General features: G+C 47.0%; 1 protein-coding gene across 9 annotated transcripts in view; it reads right to left on the bottom strand.

Annotated features, from left to right (window-relative positions):
- The window catches only part of Art4 (arginine methyltransferase 4), a 191,111-nt gene that overhangs the window by 31,924 nt on the left and 145,660 nt on the right, over nt 1-13,527 (bottom strand). For 7 of the 9 annotated variants that reach the window (XM_065437332.2, XM_065437330.2, XM_065437328.2 and 4 more), the window contains one exon: nt 7,907-8,019. The exons of the other annotated variants lie outside the window; for them this stretch is intronic. In XM_065437332.2, the coding sequence (XP_065293404.1) occupies nt 7,907-8,019 (113 nt within the window). The remainder of the gene's footprint in view (nt 1-7,906; nt 8,020-13,527) is intronic. 9 annotated transcript variants of the gene reach the window in all.

Consider the following 13,527-nt stretch of genomic DNA (forward strand, 5'->3'; position numbering starts at 1 on the left):
CCGCGCGCGCGATGCAAGCCACCGGGAATCGGCGAACGGCACTAAACGATGTTTTTGCCGCATTTGGGTGGCCGTGGTCAGAGCGACTACATTCCTGGTGGCTTTTAGCCACTTTCACTGCAAAATAATGCAAAATTATTTCTGTACTTTTGATTATAAGTGAATGTAATCTTTTTTTCTCGTTTTCTCGAAACACCGACTTTTCACTTGTACACAATGTAGGGTCAGATTTTGGAATTTATGCTTTAAAAATTTCCAATTCTGCTTTAGATCAGACAGTAGCGTAGCCACAATTCGAACAGTAAAGATTGAATAGCTGTAAAATTGCTAATTACATATATCAAAATAGTATTCCTACCATTATGTTCCTTATGTTTTCTAGTACCCAGGCATGTGCCAATATGAATTCCATAGCGCATTTTCCCCCCTATTGTTTCTACAAATTATGAACAATGAATTTCATTTATCTTCAGAACTAAATGGCCTATTGGAAAAATAATTAGATATTTGAAATCGGCACAAGTCTTAACAAGAATGGAAAGTTTCATGAATATTGATGGAAAACATCATGAACATTATTTTAATTAGTGTCCCCCCTTAAAGAAGCGAAAGTTTCATTCTTGCCTGGTTGGACCCCTGTATCATCCTTGATCAATTTAGCATTCAAGCATTTGCCGTAATCACCATGAACATGTCCTGAAATGTTTTTTCTCGTTTTCTCAAAACAACATTTTTGATGGTGGTGTAGTTTTGGAGTGACGATATCTCTGGTTCTACTCATCTTATCGCAATAATTCTTTTTTCGCCAGAAAGGTGGACAAATTGGGAGTGCAGTAGGCCTAAAATGTGAACAAATATCATTACAGAAATTTTGCAAAAGTAATAGTTTCTCCAGGGTTTCACAAATGCCTTCTGCTTACAAAAGTTTGACATGCTGTAACTTTGGCATAAATCAGTTTAGAACATTCATTCTTGTAGCACTGCAACCTCTGATCATTCAACATCATTTTGATGCGCCAGTCTCCTTCATTAACAGTCAGCATTGTAGAGAGAACTCGCCTCCAAATTAGTCCATACAAAAAAGCATGAATTGCTTATATTTTGAAAAGTACTTGTTGCATGGGAAAACCAATTGAATATTTGAAATCAGCATGTTGAAATACATAAGTGATGGAAGTTTTATCAAATTGTGGCCACAAATAAAAAAAGAAAATTTAAGTGGGGTGTCCCCCCTTAAACACGCGCCGCACGCAGAGTTCGTTGCGGTGCCATTAGGTGGTGCACCATGTCCAGAGGCAAGCGTGAGAAAAAAGCCAAGCTGCAGTAAGCGACGCATACATGACACGTTTTGGATGTGGCAATATGGTTCGTCACTACTGATCTTCGATGCTAATTGCATCAACGTCAACAGTTATCCTGAGTTGCCAAAATCACTGGTTGCAGAACCGGAAAACGAAATGACCGGCAAACGGAAAAGTAAGCGACGTAGATTACATTGCGTGTACTGAGGCCTGAACATGTGACAAGTGGTCACGTGATAGTTCAGCAGTCTAACTTTGTGTAATTACGCATGCTATGCCAGAGTCACAATGCTGATGTTATTAATTCGAAACCATTACAATCAATGACCGATTTTTCAAACCCTCTAGGGAACGTAGAAACGTTAGAAAATTCAGGCAGTCCGAAAAACTGAGTGCATGCAAAAAAACACACCTTTTTTCTTTATTTCTCGGATCTAGAGGTAAAGGTAGGATCTAGAGGTAGAGGAAGTACCAGGCTTCCGAAACCCTGCCAAAGCATCAGTGAAGTGGCTATAAAAAGAGGCGTTCAAAAACTCTGTATGTAGCCAACTGCCGGTTTATTATGTACATGTACATCGTCGGGCAGCCGGTGTTATTGCTGCAGTGGCTTGAAGAACTTGTTGATTGTTGTTTTGACGGCGTTCCGGTTGCATGTGATCATATTTGCCTCGATCTGAGCAAGGGTCATGTCAGCACGGTTGTGTCAGCACTTGACACAACAGCACAACCAAAAACCATGCTAGCCAAAATGTGGCCTGCGCAAACAAACGAAATGGCGCTGCTCTGGAAACTCCACCGGAGGCGAAAGTGTGGCGATGAACATAGCCAGCGTGGCCAGACCAAATAGGTGTGTGGCGGCTAGATTCGACTAGTTGTGGTTCAAAGCGGTGATGTGCTTCGGCTGCAAGTCGATTTCCTTCCCAAGGGCACTGCGCGAGGAGCCAAAGGACCTTCCATCGCGTCAAAAAGTCAGGAAAATTGGACGACGACGGGGGGGGTTCAAGCGTCCGAAACTTCGCATGTCCTTACACATTGATTCTATGGGGCTCGTGGCAGTACCGCGAAGACGTCCGAAATTCAGTCATTGATTGTATATGCTCCGTTACTCGAAAATCGGGCATTGTAGTCGGCGGCGCGACTGAATGATGGTACAAGAATGGCCAATGGAAAAAAGTAAAACCACACCAAAAAATTCATCACCCCTTGCACTCTGTGAAAAAGGACGAGCAGAGAAGCTGTAATGTGTTTTACCTCAATCAACACCTTCATGTATACACAGGTATTATTATTATTATGATACTTGTAAATGTGCGCCTATTCCATACGTGGATTGTGTGAAATATCTACACTTATTATGCATATCAGTGTGAAATAGTATAGTTATTATATATTGTGTGAAATAGTACACTTATTATGCATATCAGTGCTCGTACTGTGACAGGAAATGGCAGGTGCATGTGTATGGTTATTGAATACCCACTTCATCCATGACAATCACCCCTTCCCACACTTGTTAAGCTTCACTGCAATGCTTCACATATCCTTCAATGCGTAACGTTGCTGTGCTGAGGTGAAGCTGCCTTTCGGAACCGGTATTATACAATGCGCCGTGCTTTCTAGCCTTTGAAGCCAATCACGAGGAATACAGCAGCAGATTCGGTGCCATTGCTGACAGCAGTGAATCTTTTCAATGAAAATCGTGGCAACAAATAGTAACCTTAATAAAGAATGTTGGAGCCGGTAGGTCTCGCATTGTCGCGGTGGTGGCCACGGCTGCCAGCGGATCTGCAAGCGAGATAATAAAAACTGCGGTGGTGCTTTTGATTAATGCTGTTTCAGCCTTGTGGTCGCGGCAAAATGTTAGGAAAATAGGACAGCAAAGGGCTCTTGCGTCCAAAATTTCCGATGTTCTTAAAGATTGACTATATGGGGTACATGCTACGTGGCACCGTGAAGCTGTTCGCATTATCGGGAGTGTCCCGAAATTCGGGCATCTGGAAAATGGGTCACCGACTGTAAACTCGCAATTCCTCCAGCCGACGACACAGCGTCAAAGACAATTTGTTGCGATTCCTCTCTTTTACTCGAGCCAGCATTAGGACGACTTTCCTTCCCTTTCAATAAAGCGGCCCCTAATTTTCCCTGAGAATCCCTGGTTTTCACGGTTGGTAGATCCACTGCATTGGCAATTTTCGTATTCCCTAGGGGCCGCGAAAACTTCCGAAAGATCAGGCAGTCGAAAAAAATGAATGCATGCCTTTTTACTGCCTTTAAGGGGGGACGCGGGGATCAGATCGCGAAAATCGCAAAAAAGATCGATTTTTGGCAACGACGCGTTTCGGTATCTGCAATGCCTAATCTACACTGTATCAAAATCGTTTGACTGAAAACGCACTAAAAGTGCCCGAAAAAAATTAATTTATGAGTGCGTAGGGCGAGAAAACAGATTTAATTCGCGTAAAATCACCGCAATTCGCGGAGCCCTAACTCGTCTTTCCCGCCACCGAACGCCGCCATCTTGGTATCGTTCGAAAGCTCGAAGTTTCGCCATTCCCTTTCTGAATTCTGCGGTCGTCGCCATCTTGTAACAAACACACAAACACAAAAGAAGCGCGGGTCTGCTAGAGGCGGTCACACGGGCCCTGCGATGAAAGCGGGCCTCCGATTGGTCGCCGTACTGAAAGGCGTCTCGCCATTGGTTGCTGCTGCAGCAGCGGGCAAGCTGGCAACCACAGCGGACCGCAGTTGTCTGCTTTGAAAACCACGCCGGCGTGTTTCTTCGTTTAACACTCGCAGAATTCGGATTTATGAAAGCTCACAGGTCAGTGATGGATCGTCACTCGTTCGAAAAGAACTTTTAAATGAAGCATGTCTTCGGAAAACGGAAGCGCAAGCCTCCTACGGCGAGAAAAAGACGGCGGCCAGCGGGAGAAGCGGAGAACCCGACTGAACACGCGGACAACGTGCCGCGTTATCTTGCACCGTGCGATTCCAGCAGCTAAGCCGACAATCGCCCTGTGACATCGACACTGATAACCAAGCCACCGGAAGACGTGCCAACGGAGGCTCTCGCACCTGTGCGTACGGCCGCGCGAGTCAGCAACCGAGATCGCGTCGAAGGCGACGCGGGTCGAAGGTCTCCATCGCAGGCAGAGACGGTGCGTTTCCGATGCATCGTGCGACAGGGACACGCAGCCTGCGAGTGAGCCCCAACCGTCGACGAGCTACATACTGTATGGTGACTCAAGGGTCACCAGACGAATCGTCGCACGATTCAGACGCGCCTCGAGCCGCGTTTTGTCAGCGGTGACTCCAGAAGCGCAGGCATGCAGCGTTCGCGACTCCCTTCGCGCAGTGTCCGCGACTGAGCGGAAGCAGCAATGCCAAGAACACATTTCGGCCCCTTGTGACTGAGTTCATTATTATGCCTGTTTCCGCAATGAACTCTTTGATCGCTAAAACTTTGTGCCCAAGATGCCAACAGCGTTCTGTGGGTGTACACTGTGATACCAGGCTCGGTCTGGCAGTGAAAATGGTGGTCATGCACTACTACAGACGGCACAAGAAAAGGATAAAGAACGCCTGAAGAAGGCATCCAAAGCCCACCAAACAATGAGGCAAAGGTGTAAGAAGATGCCTGACAGCAATGATTCAAAATATTACAGCCCTGGTGCTTTTGAATAAATTTGCAGTGCTGTTAAAACTTTGCAGCCAGTTTTCTCAATTGCATTTTTTTTGTCAATCACCTCGCTCGTGGAAAGCGTAGCACAACAATGGCTGCACCGATTTTGGCCCAGTTTGTTTTGCTGTGATCCACAAGCTGTGCTGTACTTAAAGACAGTCTTGAAATGTTTCTTTATCTTTCCATTATTTAATTATTTCACAATTACTACATGGCTCCATGCAGTGAAGCATAGTCATGTGCATGTTATGTCGAGCAAAAAATTATTAGCGCTTTAAAAAAAAAATCGAACACTGTCTTGATGTAGATTAGACATCTGTGCAAACATGCAAAGTATTCCCAGCTCCCTATCATGTTTCGTTACTGTGCCAGGCTTTCCACAAGCAAGGAACTTATAAATTCTTATAAAACAAAAACTAATTAAGATATCCTAATCAAATTTTATATTTGTCTTTTTATTGCAATGTGCAGTGTGTGTGCCAAATTTCAGCCCTTTCTGTCAAGAAACAAAAAAGTTAATTCTGATCCCCACCTCGCCCCTTAAGGGGGGACGCGATCTTTGAAAACCGAAAAATCGCGAAAAGGTCATTTTTGAAAAATCATATTTTTGGGTTGTATGTCTAATAAACTACCTGTTCCGTAATTCGCAGCACCTCATTCAACCATAAAGTACCAAAAATATCGCTACTTGCGAGGCCACCGCGGCCCAAAAAACGCGCGCAAATGCCGAAATGAAGTCAAACTTCGGGCGCGCGCCATTCCCGTCCCATGCGGCCTGCCCACGCCATCTTGGAACCGTAGATTCTTTGTCTCTATTTTGCCGCCTTGCAAAATGGCGTCGGCGCGGTTGAGGCGCTATTGGCGTTTTCCCGCGATGTGATGCGGAGCGCTGATTGGCCGGAGCAGCGCGTTCAAATTTCGGCGGCGGCTGCTTAAATCCCGCGGGCTAAAGCGCGCCTGCCATTGGCTGCTGCGCAAGCGGCAGCGGCTGCTCCCTTTGATGTCGCGCTCGCATCGTTGCCCCTTGCTCCATCCGCCTCAACATGAGCTTGCGCCCTGCTCATCGCCTTGCCCTATCTTCTAGATTATTTACTCAGCTTTTTTTTCCCCGCTAGTTCTTTGCTGCACGCGATGCCGGCAAAGCCCAAGACAGTGCAGATGTTCAGTGCACGGGAGCGCGATATGCGTCTTGCACGAGCATCGAACTTCCGATCTCCCGCAGCGAGTGCCGACTGCGTAGACGCTTTTCAGTGGCGAAACTGTGCTTTCGGCTGTCGCCAGTCGAAAATCCGACACACTGAGTGTGCCTGGAGCTGCAAGAGCTAATTAGAAGCTCCGCAAGTGCTTTCTAATAAAAAAAAACACGTGTTCAACTTTAAGGCCCGTTTTCTCAGAATGGATTTTTTCGCTAGTGGTGCTGGGGAAGGCGATATCTCAAGAACCGCTCTTCAGATTTGTATGCCGTTTTTTTTAATCTGTTCCTGGATGACTTTGCCAGGGGGTAACAGGCTTCTTTTTTTGAAAACTGGTGCAGTTAATTTATAATAAGCAATTATTTTTTTATGAATGTGGTCATTACTGGCTACATCAAATTCAAGGTTGTCTTAAAATTTTTTGGAGGGGAAATTAAAGAAAAGGGCTCTTTAGCCCCCTGGGATATCTATCAAGGGATCATCACAGTGAATTTCAGCTTCCTACGATGTCCTGGCATTTCTCCAGGCTCTTCCTCAGGCATATACATGAATCACCTAGTTAGACCTCAATAACTTTGGAACTAATAAACATATCTTCATGAAACTTTGCAGTTCCTCATAGTTCGGTGTTGTGAACCTACCCTGAAGGTTTCATATGAATATCTTAGAAAATAAGAAAGTTCGGTCTCCAGGGTAGCCTCCCCCCTTAAAACAAAGCCAATTTTGGCACATTTTGACCCTTTCGCCTATATGGAAGTTTGTACCAATGCTAGTAACCACAAAACAGGCTCAGCACTTGCCCAATGCCAACATGAACAGCAATGTGCCATTGCCCATGCCAGCCACCTTGTACCACGAAAGTACAACTTTTCAACCACGTAGTACAAGTGCCCCACTTTAGTTTGGGTTGGTAAGAAATTCCACTTCTAGTTTTTCTACCACCACGCGCTCTGCTGGGACTTAAAAGACCCAACTTCACCGTTGCCAGTGACATAAGTATTCCACTGATGTCCTATAAAAGCGTCGAATGTCTTTCCCAGCTCAAACCATACTATTCAGCTTACATTATTAATGTGCACAAGACTGCACTTTGCCTGGTGTGAAGGTCCCACATCACTTCCACAATCAGCCAAACATTTAATGTGCTTCCCTTCCACCATCTTGGCATCCCTGTTCTGTAAACAGCCCATGCATAAAAATCAGTTGCTTTCTATCCATTTTTCACCGTGTCACACTACAAAGAAGACTCATTCGAAATTGGCTCATGCATTGTGACCGGCAAGTGGTAATTTACCTAAAGATCATAAACATAGCAGGGAGAAAAGAGAATGTGGGGGGCAGCAGAATGGAGAGCATGACACCAACAAATCACATGTGCATCACTGCAACCTACCACAAAATGTACAATGCCCTGAAAGCTCTGGCAACCCTGCGGAGGGCCTATTTCCGAAGACTCAACCCACAGATGGGCCGCAAAGGGAGGAAGATAGCCTAGCTGCCTGACGTCATACTTACTCAGCTTTTTCCTTCTTCCCTGTACTGCCCGAAAACGCATGCCAACATGCAAAGTCGCCACTGTGTTTGCAGAGTGCCGCTAGCAGTGTAGGGCGCTGCAACCATTGGCCCAAGCTCGTGAATAAAACACACAATGGCCTTAATTGTGAAATCCTTGGAAACCTCTATGAAAGAGGCCTCAGAGATGATCACTTTTCTTGGCTACTGAAACTCACCTGATTGAACAAGGCTGGTGAGATGCCTCCACCAATTGAGCTTGTGGGCACGGCCTGAGCTCTCGAGTTGACTGTCTTGGTTGAGTTTACAGTACCAGGGCTTGGCAGTGACCCTGGAAGTGGGTGTGGAAAGGTGTGTCATAAATAAAGAGAGGAGTGGCAGGGCAAAGCCCCTGAAACTATATAATGTAGTGAGACTCCCCTCCTCCGACTTCACTCCTCCTTTTTCTTCTATCTTTCGTGCTCTCTCCTCGACCGTGGTGCCACCTATTTTGCTTCACCATAGTAGACGACCTTTTGCAGAGTGAATGCACGCATAGCAAGGTGGTGCAATTTTAAGTGCTCACGTTAGCGTTCTAGCTCTGAGGGTTATTCAAATACAGTAAATGTCGCTTTATTTCCTGTTTTGATAACTATTTTTAAGTAAAGTACCTAAACGAGCACTAACGCTATCCCATGACAACTCCAAATGGACAGCGTAGCTACAATTAGGTACGCAACATTTGTCAAGTGTGTGTTGCAAAATCTTGTTGTGAATGGTTGCATACAAGACATCCAGGCTCCAGCAAGCCCTCAGTAACCTAAATAATACTTTCATACTAGCCTTCGTGCGTGCTTGCCAACATTCTAAGCAAGTGCAAAAGCTCGAAAATGGCACGCACTCGCGCGATTATTGTCTCTCATGCCTCAGTTGACAGAAAAATGCATGGCTGAGCATCGTCGGGGCTTTGCGTACATAGAAAATTAAATCACTTTCTTTCGCATTTATTTGCGAAGTGAGAATGCATTAGCAGTGCTTAACCTGGGCTCAAACAAGAACATAGTGAGCTTACATTGAGTAAACTACTATGTCTTTCAGGTTACTGATTGATCATGAGTAACATTGCATCATGCGCTAGCTCGTCCGTTCACGAAGTGAAACACTCGTCGTTGCATACCGAGTTGTACCATCAGTAATTTAGAGGCGCATGCATTGAGGACAGTTTCGCTCGACCGGAGGTAATATTTGCGAGATATGACTAGTGAAGTTACGACTTAGCGAACAACTAAAGCGATCGAATGACTAAACAAATGCCTGGGGCGACTGAACGTTTCTTTTGCAGTGCTCCACTGCCGCATCTAAACCTTCACACACCAAGCTCACGCGAATGAACAATGAAAAATCTGAAATTTATTTTTTCGCATGTAATGAATGCACCGACAATTTTGCTACTGCGCAGTCTCACGATCGAACAGCCGTGCTGTAGTTTTTCTAAGAGACTACAATTTTGACTCTTGCATATGTGTTTAACTTAACGCATCCTTTTGGCTAGTGAAAGCGCAAAGACACCTTGCAGATTCAAGAGAGAGAAAGAATCCGCACAACTGGCTCTCTACAACATACGCAGTTTACATACTTTACACTGACGTAACAGAAAGCGCATGCGCGGGAGTTGAATTTAAGAAGGCATGGCCGGCACTTGATCGGCGTAGTGGGCGTAGTGTCAAATTCGGGTGTCTGTGGCTCGATTTTGTGCCTGCCTTGGGTTTCGATATAAGTGATGGGCTTTAAAGGGCCCCAGAAATGGTTCGGACAAATTTTGTAGACGCGTAGGGTACAGCTTAAGGGGGGAGGAGGGGATCAGAACTAACTTTTTTGTTTCTTGACAGAAAGGGCTGAAATTTGGCGCACACGCTGCACATTGCAATAGAGAGACAAATCTAAAATTTCATTAGGATATCTTAATTAGTTTTTGTTTTATAAGAATTTATAAGTTCCTTGCTTGTGGAAAGCCTGGCACAGTAACGAAACATGATAGGGAGCTGGGAATACTTTGCATGTTTGGCCAGATGTCTAATCTACATCAAGACAGTGTTCGATTTTTTTTTTTAAAGCGCTAATAATTTTTTGCTCAACATAACATGCACATGACTGTGCTTCACTGCATGAAGCCATGTAGTAATTGTGAAATAATTAAATAATGGAAAGATAAAGAAACATTTCAAGACTGTCTTTAAGTAAAGCACAGCTTGTGGATCACAGCAAAACAAACTGGGCCAAAATCGGTCCAGCCATTGTTGTGCTACGCTTTCCACGAGCGAGGTGATTGACTAAAAAAATGCAATTGAGAAAACTGGCTGCAAAGTTTTAAAAGCACTGCAAATTTATTAAAAGGCACCAGGGCTGTAATATTTTGAATCATTGCTGTCAGGCATCTTCTTACACCTTTGCCTCATTGTTTGGTGGGCTTTGGATGCCTTCTTCAGGCGTTATTTATCCTTTTCTTGCGCCGTCTGGAGTAGTGCATGACCACCATTTTCATTGCCAGACCGAGCCTGGTATCGCAGTGTACACCCACAGAACGCTGTTGGCATCTTGGGCACAGAGTTTTAGCGATCAAAGAGTTCATCGCGGAAACAGGCATAATAATGAACTCACAGTCACAAGGGGCCGAAATTTGTTCTTGGCATTGCTGCTTCCGCTCAGTTGTGGACACTGCGCGAAGGGAGTCGCGAACGCTGCATGCCTGCGCTTCTGCAGTCACCGCTGACACAAAACGCGGCTCGAGGCGCGTCTGAATCGTGCGACGATTCGTCTGGTGAGCCTTGAGTCACCATACAGTATGTAGCTCGTCGACGGTTGGGGCTCACTCGCAGGCTGCGTGTCCCTGTCGCACGATGCATCGGAAACGCACACCGGCTCTGCCGGCGATGGAGACCTTCGACCCGCGTCGCCTCCAACAACGCGATCTCGGTTGCTGACTCGCGCGGCCGTACGCACAGGTGCGAGAGCCTCCGTTGGCACGTCTTCCGGTGGCTTGGTTATCAGTGTCGATGTCACAGGGCGATTGTCGACTTCGTTGCTGGAATCGCACGGTGCAAGATAACGCGGCGAATTATCTGCGTGTTCAGTCGGGTTCTCTCCGCTTCTCCCGCTGGCCGCGGTCTTTTTCTCGCCGTAGGAGGCTTGCGCTTCCGTTTTCCGAAGGCATGCTTCATTTAAAAGTTCTTTTCGAACGAGCGATGATCCATCGCTGACCTGGGAGCTTTCATAAATCCGAATTCTGCGAAGAAAGACGCCGGCGTGGTTTTCAAAGCAGACAACTGCGGTCCGCCATGGTTGCCAGCTTCCCCGCTGCTGCAGCAGCAACCAATGGCGAGACGCCTTTCAGTACGGCAACCAATCGGAGGCCCGCTTTCATCGCAGGGCCCGTGCGACCGCCTCTAGCAGACCCGCGCTTCTTTTGTGTTTGTGTGTTTGTTACAAGATGGCGACGACCGAAGAATTCAGAAACGGAATGGCGAAACTTCGAGCTTTCGAACGATACCAAGATGGCGGCGTTCGGTGGCGGGAAAGACGAGTTAGGGCTCCGCGAACTGCGATGATTTTACGCGATTTTAAGCCGTTTTCACGCCCTACGCACTGATAAATTAATTTTTTTCGGCCACTTTTAGCGCGTTTTCAGTCAAACCATTTTGATACAACGTAGATTAGGCATTGCAGATACCGAAACGCGTCGTTGCCAAAAATCGATCTTTTTGGAGATTTTCGCGATCTGATCCCCGCGTCCCCCCTTAAGTAGAACATTCGCACCACAATTTAAGTGAAGCGTTACGTATTAATGGAGCTACAAGCGATTAGAAGTTACCCTCCTCCCCAGCCATGCTTTTCCTCCTCAACTCGTTCGCCGAGCGGGCGGGGCTAAGCTCCGCCTTCACTTGTCCTGCGTCACGATGCGACGTCACATCGTCCACTTCCGGTTGTTTTGAAGCCCGCCCCCATTCGTGCGAAACCTCCCCGCTAGCCACTTGGCTGTCGACCCCAAGCGAGAGCTATCGAAGCAGCGTGCGTTGCGAGCATTCTGTCGTAGCGCCGAACGTGTCTGGTATTCCGTTAGCCACGGGCAAGCTGGTCATATCGGCAAATGACTGGAGGCATAAACTCAAGCTGATCAAGGAACTTTGGCGCAGACGTACGTGAGCGGCCTGATAGGTCTCTGCACGGTCCAGACACTTGTTGGCGCAGCGCCTAACCAGCCAAACAAAGCGCTAATATTGCTCTAACCAAGTGTAAAACATTTTAAACATTTATAAAAACGTGTTGATGATTACACTGCTGCGAAAAATACGCACCGGCAGCAAAAAAGAATACGCTTCGTTGCTGCTACTGTGTATGGTTGAGCTCTATGCCACCAGGTGGCTGAACCATGCAGACCATTCACCTTTGCCCTTCTGCTCATCTCGGCTCATCCCGTTACGGCACAGTCAAGCGGCCAGACCTTGTCCCCTTGCGCTTACGTTTGCCCTAATACAGGACTCGCGAAACGCTAGTGCGTTAGTAATCTTCCGGTGTAGAGTGACGGCCACAAACGTGCAAATCCTGGCGCCGATAGGATAGCGACAGTCTGATGCGCAGCAGCCAGTTCGCTCGTACGCTGCCCTGCAGAGGGACACGATGTCGCAGCTTGACATATTGCCAGTCGCTACGTTTGCAGTCCACAAGGCAACAAAGTCGAATCATAGTGCTCGCGAACAGACTGAGACCAACTCTGACCGCGGAGCTCTCGTCAAAATGGAGTACGTTGTAACACAAGCAGACGACACTTGCTGTGTGCCGGAAGTGCTTAAGGGGGGATGCGGCCCTTGAAAACTGAAAAATCGCGAAAAAGTCGATTTTTGAAAAACCTTATTTTTGGGTTGTATGTCTCATAAACTACCTGTTCTGTAATTATCATCACCTAATTCAACCGTAAAGTACAGAAAAAACGCTACTTTTGAGGCCACCGCGGCCCACAAAACACGCACAGATGCCGAAATGAAGTCAAACTTCGCGCGCGCGCCATTCCCGGACCATGCGGCCTGCCCTCGCCATCTTGGTGTCGTTTTGACCGTGGTTTCTTTGTCTCTATTTTGCTGCCTTGCAAAATGGCATCGTCGGCGCGGTTGAGGCGCTATTGGCGTTTTTCCGCGATGTGATGCGGAGCGCTGATTGGCCGGAGCAGCGCGTTCAAATCCCGAGGGGTAAAGCGCGCCTACCATTGGCTGCAGCGCCGGCGGCGGCGGCTGCTCAAATCCCGCGGGCTAAAGCGCGCCTGCCATTGGCTGCTGCGCTGGCGGCGGCGGCTCCTCCCTGTGATGGCGCGCTCGCGTCCCTTGCTCGCCTGCTTTCGAGTTGTTCATCGCCTAGCGCTATCTTTTAGATTATTTGCTCAGCTTTCTTTTTTTTTTCGCTAGTTCTTCGCTGCACGCGATGCCGGCAAAGCTCAAGACAGTGCAGATGTTCGGTGCACGGGAGCGCGATATGCGTCTTGTACGAGCATCGAACTTCCTATCTTCCGCAGCGAGTGCCGACTGCGTAGACGCTTTTCAGCGGCGAAACTGTGCTTTCGGCTGTCGCCAGTCGAAAATCCGACACACTGAGTGTGCCTGGAGCCGCAAGAGCTAATTAGAAGCTCCGCAGGAGCTTTCTAATAAAAAAAAAAAACACATGTTCAACTTTAAGGCCTGTTTTCTCGGAATGTATTTTTTCGCTAGTAGTGGTGCTGGGGAAGGCGATATCTCAAGAACCGCTTTTCAGATTTGTATGCCGTTTTTTTTATTCTGTTCCTGAGTGACTTTGCCAGGGGGTAACAGGCTTCTTT

Source organism: Dermacentor albipictus, chromosome 9 (assembly GCF_038994185.2).
Source record: "Dermacentor albipictus isolate Rhodes 1998 colony chromosome 9, USDA_Dalb.pri_finalv2, whole genome shotgun sequence".
Lineage (NCBI taxonomy): Eukaryota > Metazoa > Arthropoda > Arachnida > Ixodida > Ixodidae > Dermacentor > Dermacentor albipictus.